The sequence below is a fragment of the Balaenoptera borealis genome, assembly GCF_965194805.1.
Source record: "Balaenoptera borealis genome assembly, chromosome: 15".
NCBI lineage: Eukaryota > Metazoa > Chordata > Mammalia > Artiodactyla > Balaenopteridae > Balaenoptera > Balaenoptera borealis.
Genome location: NC_138871.1, coordinates 20,166,148 through 20,190,563, shown reverse-complemented (window position 1 = coordinate 20,190,563; position 24,416 = coordinate 20,166,148). Strand labels below are relative to the sequence as shown.

The 24,416-nt window shown below is 36.6% G+C and overlaps 2 protein-coding genes and 1 long non-coding RNA gene across 5 annotated transcripts in view; 2 read left to right on the top strand and 1 right to left on the bottom strand.

The window, feature by feature from the left end:
- Positions 1-24,416, top strand: part of CTNNA2 (catenin alpha 2) — a 1,192,234-nt gene that overhangs the window by 242,906 nt on the left and 924,912 nt on the right. For all 3 annotated transcript variants that reach the window (XM_082356061.1, XM_082356060.1, XM_082356062.1), the window contains exon 3: positions 11,926-12,121. In XM_082356061.1, the coding sequence (XP_082212187.1) occupies positions 11,926-12,121 (196 nt within the window). The remainder of the gene's footprint in view (positions 1-11,925; positions 12,122-24,416) is intronic.
- Positions 1-24,416, top strand: part of LOC309611507 (lithostathine) — a 1,064,255-nt gene that overhangs the window by 713,283 nt on the left and 326,556 nt on the right. The gene's annotated exons all lie outside the window — the stretch shown is intronic.
- Positions 1-24,416, bottom strand: part of LOC309611515 — a 1,058,387-nt gene that overhangs the window by 830,652 nt on the left and 203,319 nt on the right. The gene's annotated exons all lie outside the window — the stretch shown is intronic.

Here is a 24,416-nt window from a genome sequence, read left to right as displayed (position 1 = left end):
ATATATAAACAGCTCATGCAGCTCAATATTAAAAAAACAAACAACCCAATTAAAAACTGGGCAGAGGACCTAAATAGACATTTCTCCAAAGAAGACATGCAGATGGCCAAGAAGCACATGAAAAGCTACTCAATATCACTAATTATTAGAGAAATGCAAATCGAAAGTACAATGAGATATCAGCTCCCACCAGCTAGAATGGGCATCATCAGAAAATCTAAAAACAACAAATGCTGGAGAGGGTGTGGAGAAAAGGGAACGCTTTTGCACTGTTAGTGGGAATGTAAATTGATACAGCCACTATGGAGAACATTATGGAGGTTCGTTAAAAAACTAAAAATAGAATTACCATATGATCTAGCAATCCCACTACTGGGCATATACTCAGAGAAAACCATAATTACCATACAGAATGGTAATTATGGTAAAACCATAATTACCATACTTCACCATACAGAGTGAAGTAAGTCAGAAAGAGAAAAACAAATATCGTATATTAAGGCATATATGTGGAACCTAGAAAAATGCTACAGGTGAACCGGTTTGCAGGACAGAAATAGAGACACAGATGTAAAGAACAAACATATGGACACCAAGGGGGGAAGTGGCGGGGTGTGTGTGTGTGATGAATTGGGAGATTGGGATTGACAGATATACACTAATATGTATAAAATGGATAACTAATAAGAACCTGCTGTATAAAAACATAAAATAAAATTAAAAAATTAAAAAATAAACAACAACAAAACTAACCATAGGAAAGTCACAGTTAGCTAAAATTGTCTCATTCCCAGAAAAGAACCTGGATAGCTACTCGATATCTAAACAAAGGACAAGTAGGCAGAGGAAATACCTAAGCAACAAGCCATTGTTGCAGAGTCCCGTTTTAACATATAATTTCCTCTCGCCTGCTTCACTGTACCTGTACTTGATCTTATTTAGTCCTGTTGGCCAAAGAAAAAAAAGATAACCAAAAAATTTATTGTTAAAGTAGCTTGGGGACACTATGCAATTGTGTATATTTTACAGTTTAAAAGCTCCTCAGGGAAAGAAATTAAAAAAATATGAAGTCATCCTTTGCTTCTAGAGACGGTGTTTCATCTTCTTTTCTCACCCATATGTGAATGATAAAAATGAAGTTGTAAGTACCTAAACCCATATTCAGTTTGTGGTACATTCTGCTTGTATTCGCTGCAGTGAATAAAGGATTATTTATAAAAGAAATCTGCAAGGAAAAAAGAAAAGACTAGGGGGAGGGTCAGCCCTGCATTTTCTTAAATTGTTAAATTGTGGTTGCATTTTTAGTACTATCTTCAAGTCCCAGTTTCCAATTCGCAGTGGTCCTTTTAAGTTTCTGGTCCATTTTGTGAGGGTGTTTTTGTATATGTTTGAAAAATCAATTAATCTAATCCTTAAATCCACTTAACAAGGTATATAAATTGAAGTTTAAGGCCACCATTGCCAATTCCTTGGATCTGTGGACCTTACCTTTCTCTCCAGATACCCCATTTGTCATATGTGGCTCAAGGCCATCTGATGTAGAGATGGGGTGGTGGTGCCAGTTTAAGTCCTTATATGAAACATTAGTATGGCTTAATTCTTAATTTCCTTTTTTACACAAAAGCCAATGGTACTTTTCCTGCGTCCCATGGATTATCCATTACTTCCCATAGAGTGTGTGCACTCTGTGTTGGAATCCACTAACTTTAAAGAAGGAAAATGTCAAAGCAAGTGGCGTTGTCAATCAATGATTGTAATAGTAAAAAGACTTGGCGAATTTGGGGGGAATAGAAGTTTTGGTCAACTGAATCCTTTAGCTAACATAGTGTTGATTGGAAAATAGTTTTTATTTATCATGGTTTCAGATTTATGTATATGTTTCTTGTAACAGTCTAGTTTTATTTTGTTTCCTTTTATTTTAATCTTAGTTAAATCCAAAATAGTGAATCGTGAACGTAGTTTAGTCATTCTTCAATTTGGGGGGACATTAAGAACAGCATGGGATTTTCTCAGATGGGCGCTGATGGTTAGAACATTTAGGATTCTTTTTGGAATATTTATTTAGTTAGTTACTTATTTTTGGCTGTGTCGGGTCTTAGTTGTGGCATGCGGAATCTTTGTTGAGGCATGCGGGATTCATTGTGGCGCGTGGGCTCTTCACTGCCACACGTGGGCTTTTCTTTAGTTGTGACGTGCGAGTTTTCTCTTCTCTAGTTGTGGCGCGCAGGCTCTAGGACTCGTGGGCTCTGTAGTTTGCGGAATAAAGGCTCTCTAGTTGAGGCCCGCGAGCTAAGTAGTTGTGGTGTGTGGGCTTAATTGCCCTGCAGCATGTGGGATCTTAGTTCCCTGACCAAGGATCAAATCTGCGTCGCCTGCATTGGAAGGCAGATTCTTTACCACTGGACCACCAGGGAAGTCCCAACATTTAGGATTTTTAAAAACAGAAACACCTTCTCACTCACTTAAAATTCCTGATTCTAAACAGTTGCTCCTTCAGTGAATTCTGATATTGCTGTAGTGTGTTAATTTTGAGTGTAATTTTTCATTGCTGTAAGTGTAGACGTTGAAAGTTACACAGATTGTAGGAAAATCTAGGTTGTTACTAGATCCTTTAAATAGGTTTGTTTCCTGTGCTTGTTTGGTTTACCATGTTTTATCAAATCTAACATGTCATCAATTGTAAGATATATATATTTAAGTACCTGTAAGATAAAAATGAAATTTTATCAGATGTATATTTTAGATGACACAGATTGTGGGATTCATCCTCATTTTGCATATGTAAAAGTGTGGAAAAAAGGTATATCAATTGACAGAATATATTTTACTGCCTTCCATAAAAGATTTATGGAGACTTTAAAGGATATATAAAATACTGAAAGGTTAACATACCTTAAAGGAAAGTGATTTAACCTCATAGCACAGGGAGATCAGCTCTGTGCTTTGTGACCACCTAGAGGGATGGGATAGGGAGGGTGGGAGGGAGGGAGATGCAAGAGGGAGGAGATATGGGAACATATGTATATGTATAACTGATTCACTTTGTTATAAAGCAGAAACTAACACACCATTGGAAAGCAATTATACTCCAATAAAGATGTTAAAAAAAAAAAAGAAAGATGACTATAAGTATAGATAAGGAGCAAAGATGGAGACTAACACAGTAATAATAAACATTAAATCATATGCTTTATAATAGGGACCACAGACTTGGGATAAGCTTTTTTTATTGAAGTCAGTGCAAAAAGGAATAATTTATTTATTACACAATTTAATGTCCATGAAATAAAATCAAACCCGTTTCTAAGGAGAGGTTCCAGTATTCTTGGTACTAAAATCATTCAAAAATTTCTCAGTATTATGTGAAGAATGATTATCTTATCTATAACTTTAGAGTATACACAGTGAGCTTTCTAAAACCCTTTGTGGTAGTATCCTCCATTGAAGTAAGTGATATTGCACTAAGGCAGTAGAAACATTTGCACCAGTGTCCAGGATAATACCATTTCTCTCTTTGCTTATGTGTTTTAAGTTGAGATATTATAATAGGTGGAGAGAGAGGTGGACTGCACTTCCTTCAAGCAAAACTAAATGTTGTTTCTCTCAGACAAGCTTTTGGATGACAGTAAATCTAGACCACACTCCCTGGAGGTTACAAGAAACTGAGCTCCTAATGCTGCTACTTAAATATGAAACAGCAGGCTTAATAGAGAGTGGAAAATGTTAGTTTAACATCCTATAAGGAAAATTGAGTTTCTTCTGAAGAACAAGTGCTTAAGGAGAAGGCTACCTTTTTTTTTTAATAAACTTATATATTTATTTTTGGCTGTGTTGGGTCTTCATTGCTGCACACGGGCTTTCTCTAGTTGCAGCGAGTGAGGTCTACTCTTCGTTGCGGCATGCAGGCTTCTCATTGTGGTGGCTTCTTTTGTTGTGCAGCACGGGGTCTAGGTGTGAGGGCTTCAGTAGTTGTGGCACTCGGGCTCAGCAGTTGTGGCTCACGGGTTCTAGAGTGCAAGCTCAGTAGTTGTGGCTCATGGGCTTAGTTGCTCTGCTGCATGTGGGATCTTCCAGGACCAGGGCTTGAACCCATTTCCCCTGCATTAGCACGGGCATTCTTAACCACTGCACCACCAGGGAAGTCCCGAGAAGGCCACCTTATTTCATCTTGGCTTATAGACACTAGTGAGATTCTTGCTAGGAAATAAGTTTGAACCACTTCTAATCTAAAGATGAATGGATCATCCAGGGCCCAACTGATCCACTCTGTAAATTGTAACCACAGAAAGTTTAGCTTAGAAAAAAATTTGATATAGTTATAACTGGCTATTCATAGAAATTTAATATAGTCATAACTGGCTGGCCATAGAAATTCCTCAAACCCAATCACAGAATGTCTGTTTTAGGGTTAATTTTGGAAATCTACTTTTTGGTGTTAACAGATCTTCCTTGACTTACAATGAGGTTAAGTCCTGATAAAACCATCGTAAGTTGAAAATATTGTGTGGCAAACTCATTAATCCACCTAACCTACTGAACATCATAGCTTAGTATAGCTTACCTTAAATGTGCTTAGACCATAGCTTACAGTTGGGCAAAATCATCTAACACAAAGCTTATTTTAATTTATTTTTTAAATTAAAAAAATTATTTTATATTGGACTATAGTTGATTTACAATGTTTTAGTTTCAGGTGTACAGCATAGTGATTCAGTTATACATATACCTACTGTACAGCACAGGGAACTCAGCTCAACATTCTGTAATAAGCTAAGTGGGAAAAGAATTTGAAAAATAATAGATATATGTATATGGATAACTGAAACCTATTTTAAATAGAGTGTTGAATACCTAATGTAATTTATTGAATACTGTACTGAAAGTGAAAAACAGAATAGTTGTGTGAGTACAGAATGGTTATTAGTGTGTGGTTGTTTCCCCTCGGGATCAGGGGATGGTGGGTTTACTGGGAACTGAGGTTGCCCCTGCCTGGCATCACGAGAGAGTATCGTAGCACATATTGCTAGCCCAGGAAAAGATCAAAAATCAAAATTTGAAGTATGTTTTCTACTGAATGCATATCACTTTCTCACCATTGTAAAGCCGAAAAATCAGTAAGTCAAACCATGACAATTCAGAGACCATCTGTATACTGTTCAAGATGAAATATTTGGAAAAAGTATACCAAAGCAACTGAGTTGGAAGGCTTGCCTTGTGGCCCTATTTAAAAATTGCAGGTGAGTCTACAAAGAATAATCACTTAAATGGGAAACATTATTTATAGGCTTTCTTTCTAGCATTACTTAACTAGTAGAAGTTCAGGTCTGCTTTAGATATAATAAAACCTTACCTTCAAAGTTTAAGAATACATGCTTCCAGGACTCTGTATCAATGAACATACATACTAATCTACACTGTCAATATCAAATAACTGGGAAGAATTTTTTCAAAGACAAAGAGACCAGAATTATTCTTTATTTTATCCCTCTTTAAATTACTAGTGCCTCGTTATAAAAGATCATCATTTCTAATTCTGACTTTTGAAGTTGTGGAAGCATCAGTAACTGCGGTTCTTGTAATTTACTTCTTTTTGTCTAAAACGGGATGTGGAGTTGTGTTTGGGAAGAAAAGATCAGTTCAATACGAGATTCCATTGCAATAGTTTCTATGACGTGGAAGTCTTACTTTAGTTATTAGTGAGACTACCATAAGTCTGTATTATCACCTCCTTTTGCTCGAGCACTACTGTCACTGTGCTGGTTTCCTTTTCTCTCCAAAATGCACAATATACATACACCTTATATGTCCTGGAGATTCTGTGCTAGGATATAACTTATAATGGACTGTACCACAAGGTGAGCATATACCATTTCATATATTTTATAAGGAGAAGTACAAGCCATATTTGTGCCTACTGTATAATTGCAAAATGAATAGATTAGGTAATCAAGGAGTGATTCAAGGAAGACCTCATTTTGACTAATTACTTGGCAGTTGTTTTTCTGACTTGGCACTGCTCAAAACCTGACAAGATTTCTCCTAGAGGCTTCATGTTATCAAATATACTACCATTTGAGCATTTTAACTCCCTTAAAGAGTTTTCCTCTTTAAGGATTTTTTCATTTATCTTCAGTTGCTCCTGGAATAAATAACTTGTTTTTGATAATTTTGTTTTCAAATATGCACCTCACAATGCTCTTGCTTTTTTTAAGCTATAACAGTAATCAAAGCTCTCTGTTATGTTTGCTGAGCAATTATGACAAAGGAAATACTTTAGAGCAGTGCAACGGTAGAATTCATAAAGACTTACTACTCACATCTACAGAGTGCATGAATCTAGCAAAATGGTGCCTAAGTTATCATTTTTTATTTTCAGCTCTTGGTTCTCTTTTTTTGGTTTTCTGGAGAGCTCAAATAATGGCTTGATTCATAGCATTCACATCTGTTTACTCTTACTTTTCCAAGTTCCTTGTGATTGCCTAACAGAGGAAATTGCCTTTCAATCAATTCATCAACAAGTTGATTTTGTGGACTCCTGATATGTCATGGCACCTAAAATAAGACGAAGGGTTTACCTCTAGAAGTCATTGCTTTATCTCTCTCACTTTCTTTTGGTTCAGCTAGACTGCTGTTTCTGAAAGTAAAGTCAATAAACCATACATATCCTAATTTCATGTGATGCATGTGAAATACACTAGCTGAGACCTACAGGAGCAGAAGCACTATAAGATCTAGGAATTTGCCGTCTAACAAGCATCTAGGTGATTCTAAGGTATGATAAAGTCTGAAAATCATTCTCCTAGAATTCAGTGCTTCTCAGATTTTAATGTGCATATGAATTACTTTGGGATCTTGTTAAAATACAGATTCTCTTTTAGTAGGTCTGGAGTGGGGCCTGAGAGTCTATATTTCTAACCAGCCCTGGGTGACAATGATATCTCCAGAGCTCACTTTCAATAGAATGCCCTACAGATAAGGCTTAGACAAACTACACTGTTGTTGGTTATGGACAGATGTGACAGAGTCGCCAAGACAAAGTGCCTTTGTGCCCTCACTATTGCTTATTGTTTTGGAAGAAGTCTTCCATGTCTGTTGAGTTTGTACATCCTGGAAGCAGAGAACTGATCAAGTAGAAGAGACATGGTCAGATAAGTTGTCTTACAATAAAACACATTGCAAAAAAAAGAAAGGAATGAAATGGTGTTGGCTACTGCATTACTTGCCATTGTGTAAGAATGGAGGGTCTACTCTTAGGACATTAGATGATGAGTAGTCTATACCAGCCTGGGTCTCATAGTTTCATACTCAAATCACACAGTCAACATATCTGAAAACTATATTTCCCATCCTCTGGCTATTGCTGAGGTTTTTTTATTGACCAGGGTCCATTGGGACCATCATTATGTCAAGGTTCTAGAACCATTGACCACTTATACTCTCATCTATGAGCTGCAGGATTTCTTCTCTTCTTTGATGAGAGGCAGAGACATTGAGGAAATATTTGAGATAGGACTAGAGAAAATCAAGTATCCTGCTAAGCTAAGGTTGAGTTGCCTACAAAGAGGGGCCATGTTGAGGGTTTAGAGAGAAGTTGGCATAGCCAATGAATCTGAATGATGTGATCAGAAGATCAGTTTAAAAGGGTGGTAGTACAAAACGATAATTCAAAAAGATGCATGGACCCCTATGTTCATAACAGCACTATTTACAATAGCGAAGACATGGAAGCAACCTAAATGTCCATTGACAGATGAATCGATAAAGAAGATGTGGTATGCATGTACAGTGGAATATTACTCAGCTATTAAAAAATAATGAAATAATGCCATTTGCAGTAACATGGATAGACCTAAAGATTATCATATTAAGTGAAATAAGTCAGAAAGAGAAAGACAAATACCATATATCATTTGTAAGTGGAACCTAAAATACGACACAAATGAACTAATCTACCAAACAGAAACAGATTCGAAGATATAGAGAACAGACTTGTGGTTGCCAAGGGAGTGGGGGAAGGAAGGATTGGGAGTTTGGGCTTAGCAGATGCAAACTAGTATATATAGAGAATGGATAAACAGCAGGGTCCTACTGTATAGCACAGGGAACTAGATTCAATATCCTGTGATAAACCATAATGGAAAAGAATATGAAAAAGAACGTATGCATATGAATAACTGAATCTCTTTGCTGTACAGCAGAAATTAACACAACATTGTAAATCAACTATACTTTAATAAAATAAATTCAAAAAAATAGGATGGTGGTAGCAGCAAGTCTTTCCTGGTGTAGGAGGGAGGAAGATAAAGGTGGGTACAGAGACAAGTAAGCTTGATGACCCTCCTAAAAGCTACAGGAGTTTGGGGAAGGAAAAGATTATTGCTAAAAGAATTAGCCTGGAGATATATCCAGGAGAAAGAAGAGGTGAGTCAATAGCACTAAATGTGATAAAGTAGTATGATAAGATAAAAGTAATTTGATTTTGGCAACATATTAATTACTTTAGTGAGAGATCAGTTTAAGAGGACTCTGCTACAGGAGGTGTGAGGATAAAAGCAGAATTTCAGTGGGCTGAGAAATGAATGGAAAGAGAACACGGACACTTTAACACATATGCTTCTCATTTTAAAAAAAAATGTTGGCAGTGGCTAATAAAAGCTAAACTCCTTAGCTTGGCTTTCAGAGCCTTTAAAATTTTACTCCACCGCATCTATCTAATCTTGTTTCCTATATCATTCATATACAGCCGCCCTCTCAATTGAGAATGGTCTCCTTACTACCTAGAAAACATCATGCCCATTTTTACACGTCAGTGTTCATGATATTACTCCTAGTCTCTGTTGCTGGAACTTTATGCTTTCTATTTTTTTTCTTCTGCACAAAAGATGTGCTCACAAATTGTTAGAGAGGTAACAGGATTGTGTGGATCTTGAGTGGCTCTTGCCTTGGGTGGAAGTTGATGTGGGGATTAGAGAGGGTGAAAGTTGATGTGGGGATTAGAGAGAGTGCCTGGTTGGGGTAAGAGAAGGTGTACCATTCAACCAGGAATTTCTACAGAATAACCATCTCTTAAAAGGTTGCCACCAAGCTGCACTAGACCTTCAAAAGTCTGTAAGCCCCATCTACCCAAGACCTAGTCCCAGCCTGGATATCAGACTTAGACACAGAGATCTGTAGTCTCCAGAGCTCATTGGTGTGTCTCTCTGTTATTTAAATCATCTTTCATATTCTTCATTACAATTATAATTTTCTTCATACAACATTCTATATTTTGTGTTATGGTTATCTCTGAGAATATCAATTTATGGCTATTGTGAATAGGATATTTTAAACTAGATTTTTCATTGGTAATGCTGTTCTATTAGGTTGTTATTGCTTATCTAGTATTTAACCACTAATAGTTCTAATAGTTTGTCTTTTAATTCTTTTGTAGTTTCTCGATACATTCATATTCTCTATAAGTAATGACAATTTAATGTGTCTACTTTCTAATGTTTATATCTCTTCTTTCTTTTTTCTTATCTAATTTGTTGACTTTGTCCTTCAACAAAGCACTGAATAGCAATAGGGAGAGTTAACAATTATTTCTTTATTCTAGACTGATTAAGACATGAGCATTTATGGAGCCTCATAATTTTCCTTCTATTCTGCTATCTTGTATCCCTTTACGTTCTTCCACATGTGAATAAATGAGAGCGCTTACTAAAAGAGGACTGAATTGATTTGCTTCATTTGAAAGTAATCACATTTTTCTAAGGAACGTCCTGGTAATGTTCTATGTTTATTTTTTCCCACATTCTGACACTTCATACTGACTTGTTATTATGAGCATTACCTAAACTGTGCTTTATACAGCAATGCACCATGAGATAACACAAAAATTGAAATCTGTTTGCCTTTGCAGAAGGTGAACCAGAATATAGTCATTTAGCTCTTTTGGTATTAATAGATTCACTGTCAGCTTCCACTCCCCAAAACTGCCAATATGCCTAACATTAATGGCTCCCAACTCCATCCATTTTTTCTAATTTGAGAAGACTGAAAAGTTAGATCACAAAACTTCTCAAAATTATATATAAAATGAGAACAAATCAGATATCAGTGAGAATAGGAATATTTTCCTCCGATAAAGAGCCTAGCCTAAATAGAGAAATTATGCACAGTGTAATGAATATAGACAACCATATTGTACTGTAATTATGTAAAGAGATAGAGGTGCCAAGTATCACTACAATGGCAATCATATTACAACATATACATGTATCAACACACTATATACATGTATCAACACACTATATACATGTATCAAATTAACATGTTGTACACCTTAACCTTATACAATGTTATATGGCAAATACATTTGATTAAAAACTAAAAATAAATACGAATAAAAGATTTCTGAGATGTTTGCTGTGTTTGCTTAGGGAGCATAAGAGCTCGTTTCCAGGTAGCGGCTCTTCGGAGAGTTGGGGTTCCTGGAAGAGAGCTGTGTTAATGTGCTAGAGTAAACCGTCGTTAAGGAGAACATTCTTGTACCTCCAAAAAGTAACTTTGGAGACAGGCTGTCTTTCTTCTGATGGTTGCCTCTGTGGGTGGAACTGAAAAGACTGCAAGGTGTTACTGACTGCATAAGTATTTTACAGCTAACTAGCATTTTCTGACAGTCTTATTCTTAATGACTTTATCTTTCTTTTTTTTGTCTAGTGTTTATACTTAAATGTCCTTAGAGAGTCCTTCTTTAACTGAGTGTGTCTAATTATTAACAATCAAAAGAAAGCTGAATATGACAGCTCCCAACGCTGTATTAACCACTTCTGAAGTAATGGTTCTGCTATATTCATCATCTTGGTTCACATTTATTCAATACTTTTCTTCTGATGTTATCTCTTGCCCTGTAAACTGACTGGACATTAATTGTGACTTTGCCTAATAACTGCTTGCTCTCAGATTTGGAGTAAATTGTAGAGACTATAGCATTTAGAACTTTTCTGTGGACGAGCTTTCTTGATAACCTCCAATAAAGGCTTTAGTTTGCTAACCAGGACACACGTCAGTGCAAATAAACCACAGCACCCACATTCTTATGAAGCTGATAAAAAAAAATGCAGAGGTGTAGATGACTAGCTGAATAGAATATGGAACAGTTGCATTCATTTCCCTCCCAGACTTCTCACTGGCAGAAAATAAAGGTTCAGAAGTCTACAGGAGATAAGCTGTTTAAAAGTATTAAAAGCTTTGTTAGCAGATTAAATAGGTCTAGACAAGAGTGCTAAAAGAAGTTTGGCAGGTGAGATATTGTATCCAAATTATGATACTTAGAAAAGGAGTGATAATGCAAATCTAATTTCAATTCTGGAAATTTTAGCAGGTTAACCAAATGTTGACACTGAATCATTCGGTCTCTTTGGATCAAATTTGCCATTTTGTTTTTATAAGATGAAATCAGAAATAGCAAGGCTCTTCAAAAGTCCTTGGTAAGTGACACATAAATAATGCATATTGATGGTCCACCATTTATTAACTACTCATGCACCTCTGACTTTTGGGCTCAGTTATTGGTTCTTCTGATTCAAAGCTCAAAGGCAATTCTACATTTTATTTTATTTTATTTCCTCTCTGAAGCTGGGTATTCCAACCAGCGCTAAATTTGTCAACCCTTGAAAGCACCCCCTCCAGTGGACTGGAAACTTTGAGCTACTGGCAAGTCTGCTTTTCTTCCTTATTCACATGCTTTTTTCTTCTACAGGAAATAAATTGCTGTTCATTTATATGCTAAACCATATAATTCCACATTTTCCTTAAGATAAGGCTATGTAATGTGTATTCATGACTTAATAAGCAAAGGATATTTTAAAATTATGAGATGATAATATGCTATTTCTAGACAGTTATGCAGAGTAATTTTACAGTTGTTCTTTTGTATTTAAGGTGACGACCCTTGTCAACACAAGCAACAAAGGCCCATCTGGTAAAAAGAAAGGGAGGTCAAAGAAAGCCCATGTACTGGCTGCATCTGTAGAGCAAGCCACTCAGAACTTTCTGGAAAAGGGTGAACAGATCGCTAAGGAGAGTCAAGATCTCAAAGAAGAATTGGTTGCTGCTGTTGAGGATGTACGCAAACAAGGTAGGCAGAATAATATTATTCTAGAGGGATGTATATTGATGTGTAAACAGTGGATTTTTCTCTAGAAAAATAAGACTACTCAAAAGAGTAGTCTTATTTTTTTCCTGTCTACACTTCTCATTTTTAATTTTGCTGGAATTAGGTGTATAGACAGGTAGAGGTTTTTTTGTTGTAGCAGTATAGCATAGCTGGAAACACTCCATGTCTGCTGTTGCTTGAAAATCTTCAACTTGTTTTCTCCTGGAGATGAAACCAGACTCTTGTGTCAAATTCAGGCTTTAGGGAGGATAGGATGAGAAGACTGTACATTTATAGAGTCATTGAAAATTCAAGATTTTAAGGATGAAGGGAAGAGAAGAATGTAGTGTAATAAAATTATTGTTTCTTTGTATGATTTCCAAATTTGTATTTTCAGTTCACAGCTTTCCTCAAAAATCTCTCTCTCTGGTTAGCTAGCTACCGATTGATCAATTATATAGCTAACAAAATAGCTATAATACTATCAATATTTATTCATCATATTTAAAAAATTTTAATTGTGGTGAAATACATATAACATAAAATATATCATCTTAATCATTTTAAGTGTAGAGTTCAGTCATGTAAAGTATATTCACATGGTTGAGTAGCCCATTTGCAGAACTCTTGTAAAACTGAAATTCTATACCTGTTAAACAACCCCCAATTTCGCCTTCCCTCTAGCTCCTGGCAACCATTATTTGACTTTCTTTTTCTATGAGTTTTACTACTCTAGATGCCTTATATAAGTGGAATCATATAGCGTTTGTCTTTTTGTGACTGGCCTATTTCACTTAGCATAATGTCCTCCAGGTTTATCCATGTTGTAGTATGTGTCAAAATGTCCTTCCTTTTTAGGGCTAGATAATATTCTATCATATATTTATATGGTATTTTCTTTATCCATTCATCCATTGATGGACATTTGTGTCCCTTTCACCTTTTGGCTATTGTGAATAATCCTGCTATGAACATGGGTATATAAATAATCTCTTCATTACCCTGCTTTCAGTTCTTTTGGATTTACACCCAGAGGTGGTATTGCTGGATCATATGGTAGTTCTATTTTTAATTCTTTGAGAAACCTCCAGACTGTTTTTCCATAGCAGCTGTACCATTTTACACTTACACTAACAGTGCACAAGGGTTCCAGTTTCTCCACATCCTTGACAATGCTTGTTATTTTCTATTTTTTTTTTTAGTAGTCATCATAATGGTGTGAGGTGATACTGTGGTTTTGATTTGCATTTCTCTGATGATTAGTTATATTGAGCATCGTTTCATATGCTTGTTGGCCATATTTATATCTTCCTTGGAGAAATGTTTATTTAAGCCTTTTGCCTATTCTTCACTCAGGTTATTTATTTTATTATTGTTGTTGTTGTAGTTAAGAGTTCTAGGTATTGACCCCTTATCAGATATTGTTTTGCAAATGTCTTCTCCCATTCTGTAGGCTACTTTTTCACTCTGTTGATTGTGTCCTTTGATACACAGAAGTTTTTAATTTTTATGTAGTCTTGTTCAACAGCTTTAGTTGAAAATTAAAATGAAATTAGAACAGATACCTACCCCCAGCCTGGCCTGTGACCTCCGTTTTCTATCTAATGAATGCCACACATACGTATCCAATTGCAGAAATCTTGGTATCATTCTTGCTACTTCCGTCTCCTTCCAAATACAGTCTATTACAAGACCCATAGATTTTAACTCCTAAATATCTCTTAAATTCACCAATTTCTGTTTTAGTTATTCAGAAGCACCATGTTTTACCTGTCCCAGGGCCTTTATACATGCTGTCTCCTCTCTCACAGTTAAGGATGACTCATTCTGCATATCCCAGCTCAAAGAACACTTTCCCAGGGAAACCTTCCCTGACTCTCCCATCATACTTTTTCATGGATTTTTCCTTGTCACTTTCCACAGGATAATTTAATTTTTGTGAGGTGACTTGATTGATAACTTTCTTCTCTGCCACACTAGAAATTAATGAAGGTAGAGAACACACTCTGTCTCTTTTGCGGTCATTGATTTGCAATGCTTAGCACTCATCAGACTTCAGTAAATATTTGTTGAATGAAAGAAGGAATAGATAAATGAGTGTTCTATCCCCTTTCTTCTTGCAAACAAACCACTTTTTGAATTCGCAGATGGATATTTGGCCCCTGGAAACAACAACCCTTCTTCATACTGCCATCTTCTTCCCCCTAAAAGTTAATTTTATTTACATTACACTCATGTAAATTGTTATTTTAATTTGAAGTGTTAAATTTTACATATTTCATCTAATGTGGATGGAGTATATTTGTGTATGTGTTTTAGCAACATGATAGCTTCCAAGTTTCCAAGTGCTATTGAAAACTGGTACTGCTTCTGAATTGCAGATGGACACGTGTTCACGCATCTGTAGCCTGGCTAGTTTTTTTTTTTTTTTCCTTTTTTTGGTTGACTGATAGATAATAAATTTCACACATTAAAATGTACAATTTGATAAGTTTTAACAGGTGTGTGCACCATGAAACCATCACCACCATCAGTATAGTGAAGCTCTCCCTAGTACTGAGGGTTTTTATTAACTGGTCTCTAGGCCATTTTCTCAAAAAGATTTATCTGTTATCAGACAAGTTACATTTTCCCATTTACTTTCCTCAGCAACCTCTTAGCTCTCCCTTATTTTTTCCTTAGAAGTTAGTTTTCACACCTTCTGTAGAAATTATATTTTAGATTTCTCAAAGCTCGTATGAAATGGTGTTTTGTGGACATAGTATAATAACCAACATAGATCTTGGCCAGACTGTCCTAGGAATATTAGAGTGAGAAATTATAAAGATGTTAATTTAGGACAGCTTATCACGGTTGTTATTCTAGAGGATATTTTAAATTTTCATTATATTACCCATTTCTTGTTACAGAAAAATTATGCATAAGAAATGATGCTTATTTGTTGCCTGTTTAAAGCCTAACTGCCACATGTCCTTTTCTGAACAGGATCAAATTCAAGGAAACGTTGTTATATTTACAAAATAACAAATTTTATTGGCAAAAGTCTTTGAAATTCTCTTTGTGTTTCTCTCATCTTCAAATACGTCTCAGTCTCAAATACACTTTAGACGTCTGTGCTTCTTCTCCCTGAGAACAAGGTCCTCACACCCTCCTTCAAGTTCTGTACCCACAGGCTCTCTTTTCTGCTTTCTGCCCCAACTCGGTTATTTGTTGTGTAATCTCCATAGCCTGTCTGGCTTTGCCCAAATTTTCTATTTGCCCATTACCCAGATTTTATTTGTAAGTGAGAGGCTGAGTTGACTTTCAGAGAGAGATGGGGAGAAAGGAACTTGGGAGAGTAAGTGAGGACTAGGGCAGGTGTGTATTTAGTCACTGAAACTTTGAAACATAGTATCTTTCCTTCCATCATAGAAATCTACTTTCTAATACATAAGATGATATTCAGAAATTATGAAAACAATGACATTTAGAAACAGTTTCCTCCTTTAAAGTGGCTCTAGCATCCACACATGCTTACTTATTAAATGATATATACTTTCGGAATTAAATCTATTAGATATCTTTTACTATTGAGTTGTTTTTGCTTTTTAAAATCAAATGGCCAAAAGTATTGCCACTTTAAAATTTTAATTAATTCATTAATTTATTTATTTATTTATTTTTGGCTGCGTTGGGTCTTGGTTGCTGTGCACAGGCTTTCTCTAGTTGCGGTGAGCAGGGGCTACTCTTCGTTGCAGTGCATGGGCTTCTCACTGCGGTGGCTTCTCTTGTTGCAGAGCACGGGCTCTAGTCGTGCGGGCTTCAGTAGTTGTGGCTCCGTGGGCTTTAGAGCACAGGGGCTTAGCTGCTCTACAGCGTGTGGGATCTTCCTGGCCCAGGGCTCAAACCCATGTTCCCTGCATTGGCAGGTGGATTCTTAACCACTGTGCCACCAGGGAAGTCCCAGGATTGCGTTTTAAAAAACATTTTCAGCCTGAGTAAATGCCTGAAGCTTAAGTATTGTACATCTCCATTTTCAGATTTTTAATACAGAACCATTTATTGTTCTTTTGAAGTTTCACAACATTCATGATTATAATTACTGTAATCTGGCAAGGTTATATATGAAATTATCTGTTTAACTGTCATTATTGTATCTCATAGGGTTAAACTTAGTGTTGTTTGAATTTCTTTATCATTTAAAAAAATATATCTTTAATCCTAGGCTGCATGTCAGGTTTTTTAAAGTGCTCAGTATGAGTGATGACAATATCTTTACCCTAGAATATTTCAGTAGAAGATTTTACTGTACTCTAAGTTATAAACTGCAAAAAAAGGTATTTGAGCAGGCTTATGACAGCATTTCTACTAAAAACAAGTAACAAAAATAAATTACCTAAATATATATAAAGAAGAGAAATCGTATTCAAAGCTTAGAACACTGATATTTTTGATTTGGATAAAGATGGTATATTTTAGACTTGGGTAAAGATGGTTGGTCAAGGGTGTGTGTGTGTGTCTGTTTTATCATAAGTAAAGTACTACATATATGTATATTGTCTTCCTAATTTAAGTTTAAACTTCATTAGGATAGGACCAATGATGTGTGTGTATTTCTTTCTGCTCTTAAAGGACCTGGCATGATGCTCTAGTACATGGCAGGTGATATTCAAAGAGGTTTACATGTGAAGTTAGCAGAGCATTGGATGTTTGATTAATATATCTGACTTCCAGTGTTACTTTGGTCATTGACTATATGATTTAAGCTAAATCACTTAACCACTTTCAGCCTCAGTGTCTCCATTTTTCAAAAACAGACAATAATTGTTGTGTTTGCTTCATTGGGTTGTTTTACATAATGAAGTCACAAGGATTTTTGAGAAATTAAATTTTATATAAATGTCAGAGTAAATTTATTCATTATAATTTATGAAATCAATCTGTACTCCTTAAGAAAATAGCTTTCCTTCCTATTAATGATCAGTCTTAGACCCAGGATCCTGGAGAGCTGAATCAGTGTCTAGCAGTCTCCTGAGGAGGATTGATGAATAGCTCAGTGTGGCTTAGAATTAGTGGTAGTTGTAAGTGGTCCCAGCAAACTATGATTGGATAGTTGTGCAGCCTGTGAACTGTACATAGAAAAGCTGCTACTGGGGATTGCAGAGGGAGTTATTTCAATCAGGTCTTCATATTGAAGCTCTGGCCAGCTTTGGGACAAAGAATGCCAAAACATTTTTAATGTTTGCCACCAAGCTCTCCCTGGATTGAAGACTCTAGTTTCTAAACTATGGGCTAACCTGGGGGTTCTCAAATTTTAGCAAATGTTAGAATCACCTGGGGAGCTTGGAAATTCTTGACATCTAGGTCTCAAGCCTTATCATTTAAGTCAGGCATTCTGGGGTGCAACCCAGGCATTGAGGTTTTTAAAGCTCCCCAGGTGATTCCTTTGTGCAGCCAATTTGAAAAGAAATAGACTAATTTGCTTCTTGCTCATCAGCTCCACTTGGATGACTCATCAATCTATGTTAGCTACTGGTTCACTTTAGTGAGCTGATAGCAATCAGTCATTTTATGAGATTTATGAGCATGTAGCTTACATAGAGTTAGATAGGGGAGACTTATATAGCAGGGACAGCCTGATATTCTATATTAAGATGTTATGGATAGATATAATTCTATGCCAAATGATGTTTTACCATGCCTGACATTCTGTAGGCATTCAGGGAATATGTGTTGAATATATAGTATAAGTATATAGTAGAACTAAATCTGTAGAACAGTGAAATATTTAATGTTGTTGTAAAAGAAAGCCATGTAGTTGGAATTAGCAAGAAGGAAGTGATGTTTAACCTGAGTATTGATTAAAAATTTGTGAGGGCTAGTGGGGTAAACATTTCAGATTTAAGCAATCTGATTTTAAAAGGCAAAGATGTAAGAATGCCATTGAAAATTGGGGGATAGATATAGAAGTCCTGATTTGATGAGAATTTTCATATTCAGGCATAGTTAGAACTACATGTAAGATGATGGAAAGGGACCAGATTAGGAAGTTCAGGAACTAGGTGACATGTAGACAACATGATGAAAGAGAGACAGGAAGGAAGGAAGTTAGAAGTTTGATTTTTACCCATTTAAGTGATGTTATAGAGAGATTCATTTGGCAACTTAATGACAAGTTGACTAAATCAGAGGAAGACTGGACTCAGATTGCTTAGGTATTATTGTAATATTGCAAAGAAAACAACAAAAAAAACCCCAAAAAATACTTTGAGGGTCTGGGATTGGGGTGATGGCCATGGGAATAGAAATAAGAAACTAAATGTTATAGACATTGAAAAATAGAATGAAAGATTTGCCACTTGTTGAAGGGAAGAGACAAGGGTCAATATTTATTCTATGTTTTTGGCCTTAGACAACTTAATTGGGACATCTTCAGGGGTGACAGGGGTGGGAAGGGAGGACCAATTTGATTTTAAACATTGATGGATGAGTGGAACTGCCTAGCAGATGGTTAATACTATGGAAATGGAACTTTGGGGAAACAGAAATTTGAAAGATTTTGGAGTTGATAAATGAAGCTTTCAGAATCAGAGCTTTCTTTGAGTACTTACCAATAGATAGAGAAGAGAAGAGGTTTAGTTTTGGAAGAAAGTCTGAATTAAGGTTGAAAATGGGATAGAAATGAATCAGAGAGGGAAGGCATGCCTTGAAATGTGACCAGAGAGCAAAGATAGTACAGAATCCTGAAATCCAAGAGAATAGAATACTTTGCAAAAAAGACAGTGATCAATCCAGACTTGAATGTTGTTGCAATCATGTCAAACTCTTCTGAGATCATGGAGGATGATTAATGAGAAAATGCCTTAGATTTTGCTAGGAAGATGTCATTAATTCTATTTAAAGTACATTTTCAGGAAGCTGTAAGGACAATTGCTAAATAAAAAGATGCTGAAAGAACAGAGTAGATGGTGAAGTAAAGGATGTAGGCAGGAAAGCTACCCATCCCCTTCTTTGGTCATCATTATGCTATATACTGCACATATTTCTTTTTGCCCCTGAAGATAGTCTGAGACTCAAGTGAAGGACCACTTGTTATTATTTTGTGTACCTCTGGAGACTGGCAGAGTGCCTGGCACATGTGAGTACTTAATGCATGATCTTGAAGATTTTTAGACAAGCAAAGAGTATGATTGTTTGCTTGCTCGCTTGCTTATTTTGTTCAGCCCAAATCAGAAGTGTCAGAGCCTGTATCAAGAGAGGGAGCCATTGGTGAGACGAATTGTGGATACAAAGGGACAAAATGCAGGTTGGTTGCATGAGGTGATGCAGACTTCTTTATCTAAAAGGCTAGTAGGGGATTTCCCTGGTGGCGCAGTGGTTAAGAATCCCCCTGCCAATGCAGGGGACACGGGATCAAGCCCTGGTCCGGGAAGATCCCAGATGCCACGGAGCAACTAAGCCCATGTGCCACACTGAGCCTGCGTGCCACAACTACTGAAACCCGTGCGCCTAGAGCCCGTGCTCCGCAACAAGAGAAGCCACCACAATGAGAAGCCCGCGCACCTCGATGAAGAGTAGCCCCTGCTCACTACAACTAGAGAAAACCCGCATGCAGCCATGAAGACCCAAGGCAGACAAATATAAATAAGTAAATAAATAATTAATTAATTTTAAAAATAATAAAAATAAAAAGCTAGTAGGGAAGAGAGGTATAACCAACAATGGGTTTTATAGAAAACATCAGAACGAAAGCAGATTGGATGAAATGATCTCAATTATTTTGAATAAAAGAGGAGATGTTTTAATGGACCATGGATATCTGATATTTGAACACTGCTGTAGATGCTTTTATATTTTTTGTCTGTTACTGGCATCTGTGTGAATCTCTCACGTTTCAAGGGATTTTCTTTATTGAATACAACTGACTGTTACTCCTTCCTTGGATGCAGTTAAAAAGGCCAATTTATAACAGGCTTAAATATCTAAGAATTTTTTAAATTTAATTTGTTTATTTGATGTGTAACAATATCTGCTAGCAATGGAATGCTCACATATTGTCTTTGTGAATCTTCTTAGATTTGAAGTAGATCCAAAAGCTGTCATTTGAAAAATAGGCATTGTCCTTCATGTTTGCCCAATAAGCAGATTAATTTAATGGTGTAACACAGCAGTTGGTTCTGTGCTATTTCATTATTATATTTCCACACCCTCTTAAGCCTTGGAGCAGTTGCTTGGGTTTTCAGTGTTCAGTCAACAGCCCACTCTCTGTCTGGGCAAGACAAATCAAAACAATTAAGACATGGCCCAGCCAATAAGATGTGCCAGGCCAGGGTGTAGACAGAAATGTACATGGCCTTAACCCAACATTAAGAGGGATCTCATGGAGCAAAGTGATAAGAGGTATAGGTAAAAGAGGTACAGATAGATGAAAGAGGTAGCTTCTTCATGGAAGCATTTCCTAAATCAAAGAGATGGTCAAACCTTTCACTGCTCATTCAAGGTTTTCTTTGTTTTGATACAATTTCAAATGTGGAGTGATATGGTTATATCAACTAGTTCCACTATTACTATTATTTTTTTACCCAATCAATATTTATTGAGTAACTGATGAACAGTGGGCAGAGACAGACAGAACGAGACTGAGAAAAAGTAACAGAGGGAGAGAGAAAGGTGTCCTCACATCTCTGAGGAGGAATAAATCTTTGCCTCTTGATGACCTGGTAGCTTTCTCCTTCCCCATCCGCTTTGGTATTGGGATGCCGTATTGGTGGAATGAGCTGTCCAACAGAAACTCCCATTTATATCAACTGTGTGAATTCCCCAGCTGAGATCTGGTCAGAGACCATTTCCCTGGACAAGAAGCTCCTAATGTCACACAGTTCTGCCTCTTTTCCTCCAGCCGCCCTATTAATATGTAAAGCAACACTGTGGGGAAGAAGGAAGGGAGTGTCCTCTTTCCTGCCCCACTTTCCACAGAGGTCAGCTTCTCTAAGGAGAAGGAGCACGGGGGTATTGCAAGGATTCTGATGTTCCTCTGCTTGTCCTTTTTCTCAGGTATCCCTTGCTTTATGCCTCTACTCTTTGCATCCTGAATGCTTGAGTCTCCTAGAGATATTGATCTTCCTTTTTCTGTACTGTGCGGCGGCCTGACTACTCTTATATGGATGGTACTTTCCTGTATTGTGATGTGGGGTCCTCTTGTCATGGGGTGATATTTCACTCCTGTATGGCTGGAGAGCTAGGGGAGCAGGTGCTTCCAATGAAGGGGAGCACCTTCAGGGAAGAAGAGAATTCTAGGACAGAAAATGGGGATTTGAGGGGCAAAAACTAGATGAGAAAGAAAGAAAACTCATTTCTCATCACATGTCTCACTTCTTGGAGCCTGGACTTTGCTGAGTAGGATCCATTACTGTAAAAAATAATCTTATTCAAGTAATGTAATAGAGTCCATGTTTATTAGATCAAGTAAGGGCAGACCTTGAAGTTGCTATGGCGAGTGTCTGCAGTCTCAGACTGCAGCTGAGTCAGGGATCTGGTGATGCTTTGCTGTGTTCCCACACTGCTGTTCACCGTCCCTCCCATGGCACCTGCTTCCCTCCTTTATAGAGGTTTCTTTCACAAGTGTTTCTCAGAGTGAAGTTCACAGACCACCTGGTTCAGAATTACCTGCGTGAGGTTGGGCAATATCCATAAAAAATTGATATTCCTGGGCCTAGCCACAAACCTAGATTCAGTATGGCTGGGGTAACACTGGGAATCTTTATTTCCAGGTAGTACCCCAAATGAATCTTATGCTTCCAAAGTTTGAGAATCGTTAATAGCCTAAACTTATTACATCTTTATATACATCATCTTTAACTAAAGTCTTTATTTCCATTGAAAAGGATGCTATCCAGGAGTGAGATAAATTTTCAGAAGCTTTGCTATCAGAAGTTAAAAAAATACAAAAAACCTAGAGATATATACAATGACAAAAATGATAAAAAGAGGTTTGATATGAAAGTATCATGAAGAAAAACATGCATAAATGTGAAAATGCCATACGCCTTAGGGTTCACCTTAATGCAGATTTTAACATTTGCAGTAGTTTTATCTATTGCATATTTTGTTAAATAAAATACACCAGTGCGCCAAAGTTTGCACTAGTTGAGGGCCCAGGAATATGCCACATCAACCTGGAGCCCTGTTTATGGCTCTTGTTGCAACATATTGGGAGATAACGGTAGACGATTCTTTCATCTCACTCCTCTTTCTGGAGACCTTGGGTTTTTAAAATGCTGTAATCTTTCAGCAAGAATAATAAACATAATAGCTTCCATTTATTCGTTGTTACTCCATTTGTAATAGACTTTGTATGTGTTCTTTTAACATTGTCGACTGAAAAAAATGCACAATGTGGAGGTTGTGAGTTAAATTTTATTTGGGGCAATATGAACATCATAGCCTGGGAGACAGCCTCTTGGCTAGCTCTGAGCAACTGCTCGGAAGAGGTGGGGTGGTTGTGGTCGGTATACATGTGATTTTGGTGAAGGGGGAGACATGCATTCAAGCGCACATTTTGGCAGAGGGTTGCTGCTAGTCACAAGAAGGTTGCTGCTCATCCATTAATGATTTTAGAGCTTTCCTAGATATGAGAGGATGCAAGAAATTGGGCTCGTAAAATCTTTTCCTGAAAATATCTAACTATCTGAAGCGTGTTCTGCCAGTTTTTCCCAGAGCACAAGAGTGCCTCATTCCTGAGCTATGCCCTGATCTCCTTTCAGGGTGTGTTGAAGGTCAGTGACCGCAGTGGCTAGAGACCTGATCCTTGTAGAGCCAGATGGCAAGTGACAATTTTTAGTTGGCAACATCATTCTGTTAGTCATTTCAAGTCCATATTGATGCTGAAAGAGCTCCATGTCCATTGACTAATTCAACAAATATTTATTAAGTATCTATTAAGCACATGTACTATTTGCGGAGCTGGGAGTATAAAATACAGAAGAAAGAAAACAGACATTCTCTGCCTATAGGAATATTACATTCTGATAAGAGACAGACAATTAATACAAAAAAAATTAAGCAGGGTGATGATTTCAGGCTATAGAAGTAGAATTTAAAAATGGAACTACCAAAAGCATGATAAATGAAAGATAAATTGTTAAGTTGAACTTAAAATTGAGACCTTTTTCTCTGTGAAAGACAATGAAGAAAAATCATAAACTGGAAGAAAATATTTGTAATTCACATATCTGATAAAGGACTTGTATCTAAAATATATAAAGAACTCTAAAAAATTCAACAATAAGAAAAGGAGTCATCAGATTCAAAAATAGGCAAATGACCTGAAGATATACAGATGGCAAATAAGCATATGAAAAAAATGTTCAACATCGTTTGTCATTAGGGAAATGCAAATTAAAACAAGAAAGAGACTTCACTGTATGCCTACTAGAGTCAATGAAATCCTCCAAATTAACAGTAACAAATGCTGGTGAGGATGTGGAACAATAGGAACTCTTGTACATTCAGATGCAAAATGAATTAGCCATTTTGGAAGACAGTTTGGCGTTTTTTGTTTTTAATAAAAGTAAACATAGAATTACCATACAACTCATCAATCTCAGTCCTAGGGATTTACCCTACTGATTTGAAAACTTGTGTCTCTACACAACCACCTAAACTTGTTGCATTAAAAAAAAAATACGCTTTATTTTAGAATACTTTTAGATTTACTGAAAATTTGCAAAGGTAATATAGAAAATTTTCATAACCCTACACCCAGTTTCCCTATTATTAACGTCTAATATTATTATGGTACATTTCTAACAATTAATGAACCAATATTGATACATTATTAGTTGAGCTGAGCACAATAGTAAGAAACCATAATAACAAGCCCTTATGCGTATCTGCTTAGCAAAATGGCAAGGACAAAATGCAGTGTGGATGCTAAAATATTCTTATTCTTAAACTGATTTGCAAAGAATGGTAAATTATACATCTGCATGAATAAAATGGGAAATCTGGTTTCAAAGATTGCCAACTGAGGACTATTCCCATTAATACCCTTTACTGAGGTCCAAACTTGTCAACTTAAGGAAAACTGTTCTTACCTTTCACAGAAAAGATTTAAAGAGGCTTACAGGGATATACAAAACACAGTAAGAAAGAAAATAGAAATCCATGGAAAAGAAGAAAGAACAATGTCAGAGACTAAAAAGGAGCCAGGCATGCTATTCATACGGATCCACCCTGGGATGGGCCAGGTGTCAGGAAGGGGCATGGTGGCAGGTGTGGGGCAGTGGATCCAGAGTCA